Raw genomic sequence first — 17999 nt, 5'->3', positions numbered from 1 at the left:
AAAAGCCTGGGTGCGACCGTGCTGTGAGACAAATCAAATATTGGGGCCCCACCTGACCGATCGCTGCACCCCCTGAGCTGATGATGTCGCTACTACGCCACTGGGCACCACCCTCCAGCTACCTCCAGCCACCTTCAGCCACCTCCTCCACCACCACCACCACCGCTACCCACCGCCTCCTCCTCTTCTGCTGACACCGCCGGTCTTTATTTGCGCCCGTAACCAGAGACGCCGGATTGGGTTGGGGGATCTCAACGATCGCGCCGTGCGCCGCAGTGGCAGAGCAACCTTGTCCTTATCGATTAAACGTTGCTGCACCCCCCCACCCCCACCATACTCCCCCACACACCCCCACCATACTCCCCGACACACACCCACCATACTCCCCCACACACCCCCACCATACTCCCCCACACACCCCCATCACCACCGCGCCACTTCCTCAAATGTGCCACCCTTGCGTGGCCAAATTGCTGAGCAGGGCAGAACAGAACGCGGTGGTAACGATCGGCACCCTCATGAATCATTCATCGGCCCACGTCGTCCCTCGGAGATGACTTCCGAGAATGGGGGGAGGGAGGGTGCGGGGTTGGTTCGCCAGGGGGGGGGGCAGGGCGGCAGGGGTGGGGTTCACAATGGCCTTGTCACTGAGAAACTGAGCCAACGGGCCGGTGCTGACGTCACGAGTGTTCAACTTGAATCTGAGCGAATTCATCGAGACCCATAGACTCGCACAAATATCTATAGATTCACACTGAGATCAATAGACTCACATAGAGAACAATAGACTCACATGGTGTGTGTGGGTGGATTTTTCTCCAGGTCCTCCGGTTTTTCCCTCCACATTTGGCTGCTATGCATTTCCACGTGATGAGCCACTTCATTGAGCTATCATTTGTGGCCAGGTCGCTTCTGAAAAAAGAGCTACGCAGCTCAGTGGGCCTTACCTCGTAAAATAAAAAAAATAGTTTAGTTTAGTTGGAGCAATATCAGCATCAGCAGACTCATCCATCTGAACTGGTCTCATAACTGACGTCTCTCCTCCCTCTCTCCCCACCATCTCCCCACCCACAGCTCAGCGCGCAGCTCTGCTCCGCACCCTCAGACGCGCGCGCCCACCTCACCGTCGCGTGCCCCGACGACGGCGACTGGCGCGGCGGCGCCCTGGAGGCGCTCGCCCTCACGCCGGGCGACGCATTCGTCCGAGTGAGCGTCAACCCCCCCGCCCCCGCCAGCACCCCCGCCGGCGCCCCCGCCGGCGCCAACAACAACTGCAGCGCCGCCGGCGGAGACGCGGCGATGGACGGCCTTTCCGAGTTCACCGAGTACCTGGCAGAGTCCGTGGAGCTGCCCTCGCCCTTCGAGCTCCTGGAGCCGCCGACGTCGGGCGGCTTCCTCAAGCTGTCACGCCCATGCTGCTACATCTTCCCCGGCGGGCGCGGCGACTCGGCGCTCTTCGCCGTCAACGGCTTCAACATGCTGGTGGACGGCGGCTCCGAGCGCCGCTCGTGCTTCTGGAAGCTGGTGCGGCACGTGGACCGCGTCGACTCTGTGCTCGTGACGCACATCGGCGCTGACAACCTGCCCGGCGTCAACGGCCTGCTGCGCCGCAAGCTGGCCGAGGTGGAGGACGAGGAGTCGCAGGGCTCGGCGGCCTACGGAGAGTGGATGCGCAACCTCATCTCGCCCGAGATCGGTGTCGTCTTCTTCAACGTGCCCGACAAGCTGCGCGCCGCCGCGACCGAGCCAGCGGGGCGCAAGGTGAGGAAGAGCTTCGAAGAGGCGCGCCAGACCCTGCAATTGCTCGACGGGCTGGGCATCGTGCCCGAGCCCTTGTCGCGGGCGGCTGGCGCCGCCGCCATCGAGCCCATCGTGCTCTTCCAGAAGCTGGGCGTGGGGCGGCTCGACATGTACGTGCTCAACCCGGTGCGGGACAGCAAGGAGATGCAGTTCCTCATGCAGAAGTGGGCGGGCAACAGCAAGGCCAAGACGGGCGTCATGCTGGCCGGCGGCAAGGAGGGCGAGATCGCCGTGCCCTACCTCACGTCCATCACGGCGCTCGTCGTGTGGCACCCGGCCAACCCGGCCGACAAAATCGTACGCGTGCTGTTTCCCGGCAACGCACCGCAGGGTAAGATCCTGGAAGGGCTCGACAAGCTGAAGCACCTGGATTTCCTCAAGCACCCCGTGGCCATGCAAAAGGATATGGGTGCCGGGCTCTTGCCAAAGCAGTCCAAGCTGAAGCAGAAGACGGACAGCAAGGAGAGCCTCAGGTCATCGCCAAAAATCCAGGCAGTCAAGTCGCCGCCTCCGCCACCGAAGGAAGGCAAAGAATCGGTTGTCGTGGCGATGGTGAGAGCCGTGGAAATGACGCCTGGTGATGAAAAGTGCCGGCCGCCGGCGAGTGCCAGCGAGAAGGAGGCTGAATGGGTGGGTGACATAAAGGCGGAGAGAACCGAAGCCAAGCTGGAAAAGCCAGAAGTGAAAAAAGCGTCGGGGATCAAAAGGGAGAAGGGCAAACTGGATGCTTCGAAACCGAAAACAATGAAGAGGAGCTCAAAGGACAAGTCGGTGGTCTTGAACGAAAATAAGGCCAAGGAGCAGGAGAAAAAAGTGGACGCTGCGAAAGACGCAGCCCATGATGCGGAGAAAGAGCTCAAAAGGACCGACCACAAGAAGGATGTCAAAAAGACAGAGAGGAAGAATGGGGGCAAAGATGACAAGGAAGTGAAGAAACCGCCCAGACATGAAGTGAGGCCTCTCACCTCTCCCACGCCGACAAAGAAAGTGGCAGAGAAGGCCAAGGTTCTGAAGAAAGACGCTGAGCCGAAGCTCCTGCGCAAGGAGAGGACACCATCGCCGAAGCTCAAGCCTCGCGGCAAGGCGGAGAAGAAGAAGAAGGAAGCAAAGCCTGTGAAGAAAGCCGAAGATGCCTCGCAGGCCGCGGTCGCCATCGCTGCTGCCGCCACCACCACCACTGAGCCCGAGGCAGAGAGATCCCGGATGACAACGCCAGAGGACCTGTCTCGGGACTTCAAGGACTTGGTGGAAGACGAGAAGCTCGTCGAGGTGGAGGTGGCAGAAGAAGCATTGGAAGCAGGCGGGTCGCCAAGTCCGGTTGCCGATGCTGCTGACGCTGCGCCAAGTCGCCTAGAGAAGGAGGAGGTGGTGGAAGAGGAGGAAGTGGTGACAGTGGTGGTGCAGCAGCAGCAGCAGGAAGATCTGCAGGAAGTCGAACAAGCTCACGAGGAGGAAGTGAAGACGCTGACGCAAATTGAAGCTGACGAAGAGGAGAGGGGCGAGCGGTCTCCCCATCGCTCATTTTCAGACGACACGCAACTCACAGCTATCGAGGAGGAACCCGAGCCAGCAGAGCAGGCCGAGGGAGAGCCCAGCAGTGTCACGGAGCCCTGCAAAAAAGAAATCGATGGCGAAGAGAAGGAAGATAAGGAGAAGATGCACAACAACAGGCTTGAAGAGGAGGAGGAAGACGAACATGACGAAGAGAAGGAGAAAGAAAGTGAGAGTGAAAAACAGGTGGAATTTGAACTGGAGAAAGAGAAGAAGAAAGAGGAGAAGGAGGAGTGTGACGCCGCTGATAAATTCACGACCGACCGACACCTGGAAGATAGCAACAAGAACACAACACAGGAGGATGACGCGGAGGTCCGCGGCTGTGCTGAGCGCGATGTTCAGCCAGACACCAATCCGAACCAAAACAATAAACCAGAGATGCTGAGTGTTGACTCCTCGGAGGAAGAGGAGGAGCTGAGCGACATCAGGGAGAAGCACGAGGAGGAGGAGCAGAAGGAGTGGGCCGGAGAGACTGGCAAGCAGCTCCCGACGAGCGCCTGCATCACGCCGGAGTCCCCGCCAGTGGAGGCCTCTCCGGGGCAGCACGACGCGGTGGCGAAAGCAACGGTGGGGGCATCAGTGGCGTCGCCGGGCCCATCGGACACCGAGCAGATGGCATCAGACGAAGACCTCCGTGAGGAGGCCACCCCCACATCCGGCTTCACTTTCGCATCACTGGAGATCTCAGGCGAACCAACGCCCATGTCCGAGATGCCGACCCCGAAGGAGAGCATGAGTGACAAAGATGACGATGAGTCATCGGGCGGCGAGGCCACGACGGCCGTGATCCAGCACGCTGAGACAGAGCCCGCGGAGGCAGACAGGACGACCGTCGCCACCTTCTCCCCCCTGGCTCTCGACAGCTCCAGCAGCCTGGTGTACTCGAAGACTGAGGCCACGCCCGGGAAGGACTACATCGCCAGCGCCTCGACGATATCACCCACTTCCTCACTGGAGGATGACCGTTTCTTCAAATATCCCAGCGACGAAGGCAAAGCCACGGAGTCACCAAAGAGGGAAGCTCAAGAGCTGCAGGTGAAGCTCGAAGGGCACGGAAGCCAGGCGGCGATTGACACGTCGCCCTCCCCCATGGTCGACAAGACCCCAGACCTTGCGTCAGATCTGACGCCGACCAACATCGAGAAGACCCCTGCTTTGGAGAAGATGCTGCCAGTGGCAGCAGCTGCTGACACGCCGGAGAAATGCGCCAGCAGCCCTGAGGAGAAAACTCTGCAGATGGACTCGCTGCCTGGCTCGCCACAACTTGGCGTGGCGTTCACTCCCTCCTCCTACTCCCCAGCCGACGAGAAAATCCACTTCCCCATGGACGAACTCAGCCCTGACGTGAATGAACGTGGAGCAGAGACCACCGCATCCCAACGGGATGATTCCGAGCCTGGGCGAGGAGCCACCCTGGGCAATGAGGCCACAACGTTCTTGCCCACGGAGAAGACTGCATCGTCGCCCATGGTATCGCCCGTGGCGTCACCCGTGGTGTTGCTTGCGTTTCCGCCATCGCCCGCAGTGCCGGAGCAGCAGCGATGTGAGTCTCCATTTGCAGAAGACCCCAGTGTCCCACCTTTTGACAAAGATGTGCATGGCGATGATGACAGCGATGGCAACGAAGTTTCCAAAAAGCCCCCTTCCGTGCACGACGCCGACACTGACAAACCGGTTGCCGCTTCTCACGACGAAACTCTGCAGTACAAGAAGGTCAAATTCGAAGACTCACCGGCACTTCCCGAGCAGGTGCCGGATTCGTTGGACGCCAGCACGACCACGGCACCCTCCATCAGCCCCTTTGATGACTCTAAGCCATTGCCCCCATCTGAGGCTAGCGGCAGGGGCTCCGGCAAGGAGGAGGGGAAGACCTTGTCAGAGCTGACGTTCTCCGACAAGTCCATCACTCCACTGGAAGATCCGCACATGGGCCTTGAGTGCGAGCCGTCCGAAGAGTCGATGTCCGAGCCGTGCAACCTCGAGTACGACAGCGTGTCGAAGAGTTCTGCAGCGAGAGACCAGGGCAACTTTGACGAGGAGTACAGTGCGTTCCTCCTGCATGGCCATCCCACCTTGGAAGAATTCACCCTTCCTCCATCGCCCTCCTCTGCAGCCACCACTCACTCGCCAAAATCCCTCAAGCTGGATGACAAAGCAAGCCACGGTGATCTACCCGAGTTGCCGATCTCCGCCTTTCAGAAATCCTCCTCCTTGAGACAGGACGGCGAGTTCACCCCATGCCTCTCGTCCGAGTCGGAGTCCACGAGCACTGCCAGGTCAGTCAGAGAGCACGCGCTCGCCACCGGGGGAGGCGACTATGCTGCCGCAGCCCGGGCAGCCCCCTCCGTCACGCTGGCTGTCTGTCTCAAGAGGGCCCCGACGGCGCAGAAAGAGTCGTCCGCCGAGTCACCTCTCAGCGAGACGTCCTACAGCCTCAGCATCGCCTCTGAGTCTGGCAGGATGGAGAGCGAGCAGGGGCAGGCTCCACCGGTCAACGTTGGGCCGAGCACCGACTCCGTTGAGGGCCTGGCTTTGTCGCTCAAAAGGCCAGAGCCTAAGAGGGACTCTTTCGGGACATCGCAGGACTCCTCTGTCTCCGAGGCCTCTCACACTCTAGTTCCATCTGAGATGCTAGGCGACATGGCTGTGCGGGGCGACCTCAATGAGGGATGGTCGTCAGCATGTGGAGAGTCATTAGCGGCAGTGTCCAGCAGGCCGGGAGATATGCCAGATATGGGAGACGCAGGCGCCACAGACATCAAGCCGTCACTTGGCGAGGACGCGGTTTCTCCCGCGACAATTTTGCCGGAAAAAACAATGGTGGCTCACGCAGCCGAGAAGCGTCCTAGCCTGGCCGAGGAGATCCACGCCGCTGGAACGGCGAATGAGCGTCTACAAGAAGCCGAGGATTTAATGCCGGCAGATATACCGATGGAGCAACAGCAACAAAGGCCTCCCTCCGACTTGTTTGGCGCTGAGCCATGGCCCCTGTCCATCGCGGAGGAGACTCGCGGGTCATCTCTTGTGGCTGCGGCGGAGCCCCTGTGGCCATGTGCTGCCCCTGTTGAGCGTTCGCTTGAGAGGTCTCCGCTTAGCGGCTCCAGCTCGTCCCTGGGCTCCGTGACCGATGGCCCTTGCACCGGCGGCTCGTTTGCGTCCAGCCCAGCGGCCGAAGCCGACCCCAGCGGAGCACCAGGCATGGGACAAGAAGCGGTGAGTGAGGTCGGAGGCGAGGGCCAAGAAGAAACGCGCACGCGGGCAGACAGAGCGACAGAGCAAGAGGTGTTGGCGCCGACCACCCCTGCCTCGCCCCACACATTTGTGGGGACACGCGCTTTCGACGATCGGGATTCCGAGGAACTGCAGAGGTCTCCCCGAATTGAAGCGACGGCTCAAAGCACAGAAGCATTACCACTGCGCAGTCCCATTCTTATGTCGGCTGCACTGGAATCCCCAGGCAACGTGAGCTTCCTCAATGAGGCATCATCCGCAGACAAAACAGCCACTGCGGTTGCAAGTCTTCCTCACTTCGGCGGAGATGATGACAGTCAAGTGAAAGGGGCATCTGACCAGTTGCCAACCAAGGTTCCTGAAAAGCCAACTTCTAATGCTGAAGCAAAAGATGACCTGCCCGTGGTGGCAGATCATGGGCACGATGCTTCTCCTACCAAGAAATCCTCTTGTGGGGAAAATGCGGATGAAAAAATACTCAACCTGATGCAGGAAATAAGAGCTGAGATCACCACACTGGCCGATGATGCCGGCAAAGAGGCGGCGGCGGCAGCCATGTTGGTTGAAACCTCCCTACTGGCTGGCGGAGAAGCCTTCCTCGCGTTGACCCAAATCCCATCTTCTCATCAACCTTCGGCCTCACCCTCGCTGCTCTCCCCGCTCTCCTCACCCGCGTCCCCCAAGGAGGCTCCTCCGCCCAGCGGAAAACACCCGAGCAAGGACACCGCTCGTTCTCCTGTCTCCCCGCAGGAGTCACCTGTCACCAAGAAGCTCTGCTCTTCCAAGTCTCCCGTGGCCGCCACCGCCCCCGCAATGGCACCGTCGCTTGACAGCTTAATCGCAGCCTCCAAGGCGGCGGCGGAGGCCCTGGTGTCGTCCGCGAGCAAGGCACAGGTGGACGAAGGCAGCCTCACAGATTATCCAACGTTATCAGCCGAGATGCCGTCGCGGGGCCCAGGGGAGCACCGTGGGAGCATCGACGCCACCCGAACGAGGTCCCCAGTGTCACCTGGACGAGCGGCGTTTGGGGGGCAGCCCGAGTTTTTCAAGGCGGAGTCGAAGATGACGCTGTATCCCATCGAGGCCGTGTGCGACGCGGCCGGTAAAGGGGCGAATAGACCAGACGAGCTCAACATTTCCAAGCGCGGGCCACTGCTCACCGGGCCTCCCTCACAAACGACCGCCGTCAACGAGGCCAGCAGGCCGGGTGAAGTTGGGAGAAGCCCGCCAAAGTCCCCGGCAAGTGCCAGGCCAGCCGAGTCATCCAAAAATTCCTCGCCAACGTCCAAAGACTCGCTATCACCCGACGACAGCGACACCAAAACTCCAGACACGTTTGACCTGAAACTCTCGGCCGGCGATGATGTCACAGCTCGAGATGATGACGAGGGAGAGGAGGAGGGGATGCACGGGAACGGTGCCGGGCGTCCTGGCAAAGCGGCCCCTGAGGTAGCACCACCCGGCAAGCCGGCTAGCGAGAGTCCGACCTCCAAGTCGCCCATCTCGGAAGATTCGCTTAAAACCCCGGAAAACGCGGACGTTCCCAGGAAGCCGGCCGGTTCGCCAACAGACACCGTGGCCCCTGCACGGCCCGCGGTGGACACTGAGAAGAAGTTGGCGGAACAGAAGGACAAGGAGGGCAAAGATCCCAGCGGGAAGTACAGGAGTCCATTTGAGTCGACAGACGATGACGAATCGCCCCTGTCCCCACCGCCCGAGTACAGCCTCATCCAGCCCCTGGCATCCAGGCTTTCCCCACTGCACGATTTCTACGCCGACATCTATGGCAAAGGGAAATCCCCCTCGCCGCCGAGCCTCCCGAAAACACCGCCGCTTGCTGGCACTGAGCCTACGGAGGAGTTCCCGTCAGCGGGGCTCGAACGGCGAGAGCAGGATGGAGAGAAGGACATTGCTCCACCTGAGAAACCACAGCTCGACTCAGGAATGCCGGAGGGCGCAGAGTGGAACAACAACCTCCCGCCATACGTGCAGATCGATCGCATGGCAAGTGCCTCCTACTCCATGATGGGGACGTTCCCGGGACAGGATTACAAGTACTTCTACTCAGCGTTCACCACAGGAGAGATCCCCCATGTGGTCGCAAGTGAGGCAGAGGGCAAAGGGACGCCACCAAGGAAGGCCGATAAGGAGCGCGGTGTGGAGGAGGAAGAGCGGCTCCGCCACACTCTGCGGCTACGGTCCACCGACGTCGACCCAGCGTTCTCCCCTCTGTCGCCGTCACCGCTCAGCGACTCGTCGGCGTCGCCTGGTGGCGTGTCCCGGGGCTCCGATGGCTTTGAGGCGGACCACGCCCCACCGACTCCACCACGGCGTGGCGAGTCAGGCTCGCACGCCGCCGAGAGCCGGCGGGATGCGCCAGACAAATGGGAACCTCGCGAGGCAAGAGCGGCCGAAGCTGCACCACCCTCGAAGGACGAGACGCCGGGAGATGCGCAACGCCCTACCAGGGAAGACAAGGGGTCGGCCGGGTCACCTGTCAAGATCTCCGATGCGCATGGGGCTGAGATCTTAGAGACGATGCTGATGTTCGAAGAGGCGTATTCGCCGGACTCGTTGCTCGAATCGCCGCATCCCGATGGCGAAACTGACCGTTCAGAGCACGGGGAGGTGAATCCCCAACCGCCGTCACGATCGGGTGAGATGGCCCCTGCGATGAGCGAAGCTCCCGAGAGAAAGCGTGATGTAGAGCTGGATAGGGGCTCTCCACCTTGCGAGAAGCAAACGATGCCGCACGCATCCCTGCCCGCACCCGCAGCAGCGTCGATGAAGGATTCACCCAACTCTGAAGAGTCCGATTTGGTCTCCAAGAGTGGAGCCGTGTTGCCTGAGAAGTCACCGACGGGCGCTTCTTCATTCGCCCTCGATGAGCAGGCAGCGGATGCAGAAGAGGCGACACGTGCGATTGTCCAACCCGATCCGATGCTCATGCTGGCTGAGGTGTCTCCCCAGGCATCTCCTTCGTGCAGCCCACAGAAACCGCCCACGCCTCCACCACGCCCCGCGATGGAGCTCGCGCCACTTCCCGGCGGATGGAGCCAGAAGGCAAGACCATTGAGCGTGACAGAGAACGCGACGCATGACGAGGTGGAGCGGGGAGGAGCGGCATCACCATCGTCACCGCCATCGCCATCATCGTCATCGACACCGGCGACCGAATCTGCGTCAGTCACAGAGAGGTCCGCGCTGCCGCCTCCCGCTGAGGTAAAACACTACGAGCCGGGGTCACCCGCTTTGACTGCGTCGCCCACGTCGCCCATCCAAACGATGGAAAAACAAGTCCTGAAGGACCAAAACTTCTCCATGCCGGCGACAGAGAAAGAGGGAAGCAAGCCGCTGGAACCCTGGGAGATGAATGTCTCCCACGTCTCCCACACCGCAGGAGCATGCCGTGGTGTGCCAGAGACGGTCTATGCCGAGGCCTCCCGGTGTGGGCCCCACGAGAAGGCGCTGGCTCAGGGGGCCACCTACTCGCCCGTGTCCCCCGATACGTCGTCCGTCACGGAGCCATCGCGGTCCTCTGGCTCCCCGCTGCACTCGCCGGCGCTCGAGTCATCGCGCGCCGACAAGGAGCCTGGTTCTTCCAGCCGACAGGACGAGTCAGCGAGCACGCTCTCCTCCACCTCCCCCGGCTCGCCCAGCGCCGAGTACAGTGAGGGCCCGCGCTTTGGCGGCTCCTTGAGCGCATTCTCGCTGGAGGCACACCTCCCCCGAGCACCATTCGACAAGGAGGGGCCGAAGACAAACTTCTGTTCGGGTCTGGACACAAAGCCCGAAGGTCAGACCGTGACTACCTTGGACGTGAAGCCCGCGGGAAAGCCGCCAGCGAGGGATGGTGACGATGAACCACAAGGCGACAGGCGTTCTCCGGAAGCGGCAACATCGTCCACGAAGCTATCACCCATCTCGAAGTCGCCAGTCTCTCCTGACATGCTGGCTGGCGATAAATCTCCGGCGGGGGAGATTTCTCCACCCAAAGATCGATCTCCACAGTTCGGTGGACAGCCTTCGACCCGCGGGGAGCAGACACCGACCAGGCCTCCTGCGACTCCGGTGTGGGCCAGCGACAATCCACCGTCTCCTCGCGACAGCCCACCATCTCCTCACGGCAGCATGACCGTCTTCGCGTCCTCCGTCGTGACGCACAGGTTCCTGAGTGAGGGCACCTCACCTACGGTGGTGGCCCTGACGGAGCAGACATCCGCCACTGCCACCGGCAGCAGCAGCAGCACCGAGAAGCGACATAACCGCGAGTGCAGCCGAGTGCCGCTCACGCTGGAAGGCATCTCGCTCGCGTCGCCGTGCAAAGGTGGCGCCCGGGTGCACGTGAGCCCCGCCGAGGAGAGCCCCCCTTCGTCGGTCAGCGACTCGCTGCCCACACCCACCGACTCCGACCTTCCACTGGAGACCGAGGAATTCCACTCGATCGCCGGGGACGCCACGCTCGACGACTCAGAGGACGAGTCCGAGACGATCCAAGCGGACGTTGCCATCGCTCGACCGGTGCGGGCATTGCCCCTCGCCTCTGCCTCCTCCTTGTCGTCATCCTCTGTGCGGGATCGGCCCCTGCAGCCGTTCGCGACCAAGGACTTGCCAGACCCACGGCCTCCGCCACCCGACCCCGACGTCAACATGATGGACTCGGCGGCCTGGCCGGCCGAGAAGGACAGCGGGAGGCTCGCCACGAAGAAGGAGCTCAAGGAAAAGACGAAGAGCAGAAAGTCGACCAAGTCCCCGGCGAGGAAGAAGGCGGCGGGGGCAGTGAAGACGTCGGTGTCGAAGAGCAAGGAGAAGGAGGCGGAGAAGCTCACCAGGGCCGAAGGGAAGGACAAGGAGATGAAGAATGCCACCAACTCGGCCAAGCTCGGCGCCAACCGCGCCAAGTCCCGTGAGTCACCAGCTCGCGATGCTCAGTCAGCACTCTGGTCTGGCAGCGCAACTGTGCAGTTGTACTGCGATAGCAGTTGGGCACGATATCCGGAAGCTCTCGGTTACGAATCGATCCCTGCCGCCACCCGGATACCGATACCCGGATCGTTCCGTTGGCGAGCGGATCGTTCGCTACCAGCTCTCCCACAATCCTGCCGTGCAGCATTAATCTACCCAGCGCCTGCTACCCCCCCCCCCCCCCCAGCTAAATTTCCCCGGCACTCGTGTACAGTTGGAGCGATGGTGAAGTGAGCTCGCAGTGTCTGGGAGCAGGCGCTGGATAGAATAATGCCGCATGGCAGGATTGTGGGAGGGCTGGTAGCGAGGGCTTGGGAGAAACCTTTATCCAGCAGTGGATTGCCCACGGCTGATGACGATAATGATTTTTAGATCTCGTAAAATCGCGCTGGTAGCGGTGAGGGTCAGGGGACCGTGACCTGCGATCCAATGTCACAATCTATATTTATTACTCGAGGAATCCGATGAGCTATGAAGCTATTTTTCAGAAATGTCCAGTAGGGGCACGGGGTCAGAACGTTTCAACAGCAAACAATACAAAAAACATGACGGGAGTGCAAAGTATAGGAAAGGTAAACAATTCACTTGAAAAAAATACACGGATAAAACATTTTCTTTTTTATAACCTCAACAACTGTACCCCCCACTTTCTCCCTCCCTCCCACCAGCCACAGCTGCGGTTCCACCAGGCCCGCCCATATACGTGGACCTGGCCTACATCCCCAACCACTGCAGCGCCAAGACCGTACGTGAGACGCACGGGCTGACACGGGGAGACAGGGGGAGACACGCGGGGACACACAGGGTGACACGGGGAGACACGCGGGGAGACAGGGGGGACCCACGGCGTGACACGGGGAGACAGGGGGGACACACGTGGAGACACGGGGAGACAGGCGGGGTTGACAGGGGGGACATACGGGGTGACACGGGGAGACAGCGAGCCACACGGGGACACGCGGGAGACACACAGGGTGACACGGGGAGACAGGCGGGGAGACACGCGGGGACACACGGGGAGACACACAGGGAGACACGGGGAGACAGGGGGAGACACGCGGGGACACACAGGGTGACACGGGGAGACACGCGGGGAGACAGGGGGGACACACGGGGTGACACGGGGAGACACGCGGGGAGACACGGGGTGACACGGGCAGACACGCGGGGAGACAGGGGGGACACACGGAGCCACACGGGGACACGCAGGGGACACGCGGGGGACACACGCCCTTCCTTCTGCCCGCACGGCCTCGGAACGTCGGACAGGCACTCTCTCGTGCAGACACCGAGCGGCTGCTTCTGGCGACTGCTGCTGTGTCCTACTGCCGTTGCTCTTCCTGCTGCAGTTGGCTACTGCTGCTACTGTTGCTGTTACTGCTGTTGCTGTACCCGCGAGAAGAAGCCACCAAGGGCCCCTCTGAGCAAAACATTCCACTCCTGCTCCCATGAGCATGCAGGGACCAAGTCGTGCATACAGCCCCTGCGCAGCCAGTGATGGGAAATTCCACATTCCTCTTGCAGAGGCAACTGAGATGTACACCGGCCGAGTCTCCAGCCCCGATAAAACGAGTGTCCCATGTGTCTATGTCCGGTGTCTCATTGTCCTCGTGTCTTCTTGCGTCTCTCCGTGTGTCCCCACGTGTCCCTGCGTGTTCCCGCCCCGGGTGTCCCTGAATGTCGCTGCATGTCCCCGTGTCTCCCCGTGAGTCCCCGTATCTCCCCGTGTCTCCCCTATCTCCCTGTATCTCCCCGTGTCTCCCCGTGTCTCCCCGTATCTCCCCGTGTCTCCCCGTGTCTCCCCGTATCTCCCCGTGTCTCCTCGTGTCTCCCCGTGTCCCCGTGCTTCCCCGTGTCTCCCCGCGTCTCGCCGTCTCTCCCCGCGCGCCCCAGGTGGACGCAGAGTTCTTCCGCCGCGTGCGCTCCTCGTACTACGTGGTGAGCGGCAACGACGCGGCGAGTGGCGAGCCCAGCCGCGCCGTGCTCGACGCCATGCTCGACGCCAAGGCGCAGTGGGGCGGCAACAACATGCAGGTGAGCTCGCACGCTCACCCTCGCCCGGTGAGCTGGCCAGATGATGCTAACTTGGTGAGCTCACCCGGTCACAACATCACTCCACCGCTGAGAACACCACTCACCATCCACATCGCTCGATAGCGCCATCATCACTCAATCCGTCAAAGCGGTCCCCCATCGGTACCCCTCCCCCCCTCCCCCCCTCACCCCCCCCCCTCCCCCACGCGCAGGTGACGGTGATCCCGACGCACGACACGGAGGTGGTGCGCGAGTGGTACCACGACTCGCACCAGCGCCAGCAGGAGCTCAACGTGCTCGTGCTGGCGAGCAGCAGCACGGTGGTGATGCAGAACGAGTCGTTCCCCGCGTGCAAGATCGAGTTCTGAGCTCGCGCGGCCTACGCCGCTCCACGCCTCGCGACCACGACCACGACGACGACGACACCGCAACCGCCACAGTCACATCCACCGCCGTCACCACAACAACCACCAACACTGCAACCACCACCACCACCGCCGCCACCATCGCCACCACCGTGACCGCAGCCAATGGATACCGCCACGGCCATGCGCCATCACCACGACAACCACCAACACTGCAACCACCACCACCATGGCCACCTCCACTTCCGCGACCAACGGATACTGCTCCCGCGAACACCACCGCCACCACCGAGCCGTGTACTCCCTGCTTCACAACAGCACGTCGTACCAACACCGGATATCCTTGCTGATGAGAAGCTCCGTCCATCGCACAGGGGATTGACCATTGTTTAACATTTTAAATCGGAATACGACCAGGGCAATGAATCTCGCCGAGTATTTCGCGCAGCAAGTTAGCGACTAGTCAGTTCTGCCGCTGTCCACAGCGAGACCGGGTGCCGGGTGACCCAAATGTGTCTTCACCAGGCCTACCGGCCCCGGTCAAGCCAAGTCGCTACGAGTTTCACGCGCCTGATGATGAGTAAACAAAGTCAGTGTCACGGCGTAGAGACTGCAGATTCACAACTGAATATCGAAACAGGACGTGTGTGTGTGTACGTGTGTGGTTCGCGCACTGCACTACGAATCCGGCGACCCGAGTTTGATTCCCGCTCACAGCCGATCCGAGTGACGATTATCTGAACCGGTGCTGGGTCTCACCTAGGTCGACTCAGCCTCAAATGAGTACCTGGTACGATCAATAAACATGGCCACTAGTGAGACGAAAGCTGCCGGGCGTGGCACTGGCCACACACCCCCCCCCCCCCCCCCCCTCGAATGGCGTTTCTGGCCCATTAAATAGGTGCTCGCTAACAGCACTTGCCCCAACAGTCCGTCCAAGGCCAAACGGGGGATCTTTGTCTTCGTTGTAGTATGCCCAGCATCAGGCGCGTGCGGCGTGAAACGACCTCGCGTGCGTTTGAACGCGTTAGATTGGTGAACGTGAGATTGGTGAACGCGTTAGATTGGTGAACGTGAGATTGGTGAACGCGTTACATTGGTGAACGTGAGATTGGTGAACGCGTTACATTGGTGAACGTGAGATTGGTGAACGTGAGATTGGTGAACGCGTTAGATTGGTGAACGTGAGATTGGTGAACGTGAGATTGGTGAACGTGAGATTGGTGAACGTGAGATTGGTGAACGCGTTACATTGGTGAACGTGAGGGGGGTGAGAGACGGGAAGAGGGTCGCTGAGCATGGACTGGAGTCTGACCCAACCTGGACCCATAGCCGATTTGACCTGTCCTGACTTGACCCCACCCGACCTGACCCCACCCGACCTAACATGACCCCACCCGACCTGACCTGACCCCACCCGACCTAACATGACCCCACCCGACTTGACCCCACCCCACCTGACCCCACCTGACCTGACATAATTCTTACATGACCGACCTAACGTGAACTGATATGACCCCACCTGACCTAACATGACCTGACCCAATCTGACCTGTCCCGACCTAACCCCTAGCGCTATGAATGCCCTGCGTGCGTGCGTTCAACCTACCTCCTCCTACAGCGAGAGTCGGGCCCATTGTGAGCCCATCGCTGCAGTCCCAATCCGCTTCAGCGGTTTCACTGATTTGTGACGACGTCGACGACGATGCCGTCGATTATGACGACGACGATGGTGATGACGGCGACGATGGTGATGATGGCGACGATGGTTACGGTGATTGCCTTATAGTCTTCGACCGTGTGGAGGCGAGGCGTGAATGTACGATTTGCTGTCCATGCACTTGGTCTTCTGGATGAGCCAATGAAGCTGCTCGGGGGGGAGGGGGGGGTCGCGCGTGGGAATCCACGGCTCATCTATTCGTGTTTACCTGTCGCTTACGATCCACACGCGAACGCCTGCGCAACGTACACCTTGCCTGCCTGCCTGCTAGAGAGCGCGCGCGTGTGTCAGTGTGTGCACGCAAGTGTACGGGGGGGGAGGCGTAGCGGTTAGCGAGTTGAGCTACGAATCCCGGCCACGCGAGTTCTCTTCCCGCTCACGGCCAACGCCCACTGACGGTAATGTGAACTGGTCCTGGGCCTGCTCTAGGTCGACTCAGCCATGATTGAGTACCTGTTGTGGTGTGTCGTCAACATCGCCACTACGGAGACGAAGGTCGCCATCGTGTGCCGTGCCGGCCTTCATAGGTGCTCGCTAACAGCACTTGCCACCAAAGTATGTTCAGGCTATACGGGAGATCTTTGTCAGTGTTGCGGGGAGCGGTGACACAGTTGTTAGCGCACTTGCGTTGCGAACCCAGCGCACCCCCCGAGTTGGATTCCCGCTCACGGTCAATAATCACAGCGGTGGCGGATATGTGAAACTGCCCTGCTGGGCCTCCCCTTCTCGGTCGATGCAGCCGTAACACTGAGTGCCCGGTGCTGTTGTGGAGTAAACATCAGCACTGGGGAGACAAAGGCGGCCAGGCAGGCGTGTGAAGCTTATTTGTCCACCAAAAGCCCACCCCTCCCCGCCTGGAGTGGCGTTCCGGGGCAAGTGGGTGAAAAAAAAAAAAAACACTTGTCTCAACAGTTTGTGAAGGCCATCCGGGGGATCTTTGTCTTTGTGTCTCTCTCATTGTTAGCACGCTGCACAGGCTGGAATGCAAAGCAATGACGACTCGCGTCGGTGACTCTGCGATGACTTGTTTCACGTACCGACTCAATCGGAGGGTATGGCAAGCGGCAGGCTTCTCGCGACGGGTAGGAAAGGAGATTGCACTTTATGTACGTGGAGCGTGTCGGGCTTCTTTCGCACCGTACGTAGCCAACCCGTGGTGAATTGGAGGTGCGGGGGAAGGACCAACACGACGCTAAAACTCGGAGCACCTCGTGCGGAGCGACGCGTGTATGATTTGGCGTCAGGTACAGACCGAGAGAGATTCGTGTGCGCCTCGGGTTCATTGTTACACGCTTATGGGAACTGCGCATTCGCCCAATCGGTTACGTGTGTTGGAATTCATTGATTCATTGCGATCCTGCTTGCTGATGATGCGCTGGGTGATGATGATGCTGCTGCTGATAATAATGACTTGATGATGACGAGTATGGTACAAGCACGGATGATGATGATGATGATAGTGATTAAGTAGATGATTGTGAGAATGATACAAATGATGATTGTGGAGACGCTGCAGATGATGATGATGGTGACGGTGATGATGCAAATGATAGCTATTATACCGCAGGTGATAACGCAGCAGCAGATGATGATGGTGATTTTGATGATGATAATAATGGTATAGCACAGATGATGGTTATGCTATAGATGAAGGTGAGAATGATGCATACGATGATGATGCTGATGAGGCTTCTGATTATGTAGTAGCTGATGCTGATGATAGTGATGCGATGTCCTGGGTGAAGTTAATGACGCAACAGCAGTAGATTAGGATGATGATGATGATCAATTAAGCGATGATGATATAGCACAGCCAACCTTGATGTTGCTGCTCCTGTTGCTGATAATCATGACGCCACTGTAGGTGAGTCTGTTCATGCTTCCGTTGCTTTGAGCGCTGTTGAAACGTCATGACTCGAACGTTGAGGAGCCTTGCAAAGCTCCACCCCGGGTTTTGCCAGTCTCAGGTCACGCATGGCCCGTGCAGGTGGACTCGTGAATGGATAATTGGAACAAACACAAAGACAACGTGCGTTGGACGTGATGGCGATGATGCTGAACCAGTTGCTGGTATTCACCAGACCGGTTCTCTGCTGGAGACAGCTCTGATGACAAAGCCACTGTCACAGCAGCCCAGTTAGAAGTTGTTGTCGTATCGCTCCGTGTGCCCCGCGTCCTTACCCAAAGACGTTGGCGGTCGTGGCCTTCCCCTCCATTCAGCCCTGGCCGTGATATCCACTCAATAACTTTGCAATGGGATACGACTCCCAGCTGCACTCCACTCTTCACACTGCCCGTGCAATTTAATTCGCTGTCTTCTCGGACTTCCT

The 17999-nt window shown here is 60.0% G+C and overlaps 2 protein-coding genes across 2 annotated transcripts in view; both read left to right on the top strand.

The window, feature by feature from the left end:
* The window catches only part of LOC144722143 (microtubule-associated protein 1S-like), a 42028-nt gene extending 40818 nt beyond the window's left edge, over positions 1-1210 (top strand). Inside the window, exon 6 of the mRNA XM_078600317.1 lies at positions 1106-1210. Coding sequence (XP_078456443.1) covers positions 1106-1210 — 105 coding nt within the window. The remainder of the gene's footprint in view (positions 1-1105) is intronic.
* Positions 1211-1290: 80 nt separating this feature from the next.
* On the top strand, positions 1291-14806 carry LOC144722142 (uncharacterized). Its single transcript, XM_078600315.1, has 4 exons — positions 1291-11491; positions 12225-12295; positions 13444-13584; positions 13797-14806. The coding sequence occupies exons 1-4, from the start codon at positions 1300-1302 to the stop codon at positions 13950-13952; spliced, it is 10560 nt and encodes a 3519-aa protein (XP_078456441.1). The 5' UTR covers positions 1291-1299; the 3' UTR covers positions 13953-14806.
* The last annotated feature ends 3193 nt before the right edge of the window (positions 14807-17999 follow it).

This window comes from Lampetra planeri, chromosome 13, assembly GCF_965212315.1.
Source record: "Lampetra planeri chromosome 13, kcLamPlan1.2.h2, whole genome shotgun sequence".
NCBI classification, from domain to species: domain Eukaryota; kingdom Metazoa; phylum Chordata; class Hyperoartia; order Petromyzontiformes; family Petromyzontidae; genus Lampetra; species Lampetra planeri.
Note: the sequence above shows the minus strand (reverse complement) of the source record. Positions and strands in the feature narration are given on the sequence as shown.

Excerpts from the sequence above, each read along its gene's own strand:
- LOC144722142 (XM_078600315.1), top strand. The coding sequence starts at position 1,300 with ATGGACGGCCTTTCCGAGTTCACCGAGTACCTGGCAGAGTCCGTGGAG. Across the intron at positions 11,492-12,224 it reads CGCCAACCGCGCCAAGTCCC|CTGCGGTTCCACCAGGCCCG; the intron begins GTGAGTCACCAG and ends CACCAGCCACAG. Across the intron at positions 13,585-13,796 it reads GGGGCGGCAACAACATGCAG|GTGACGGTGATCCCGACGCA; the intron begins GTGAGCTCGCAC and ends CCCCACGCGCAG.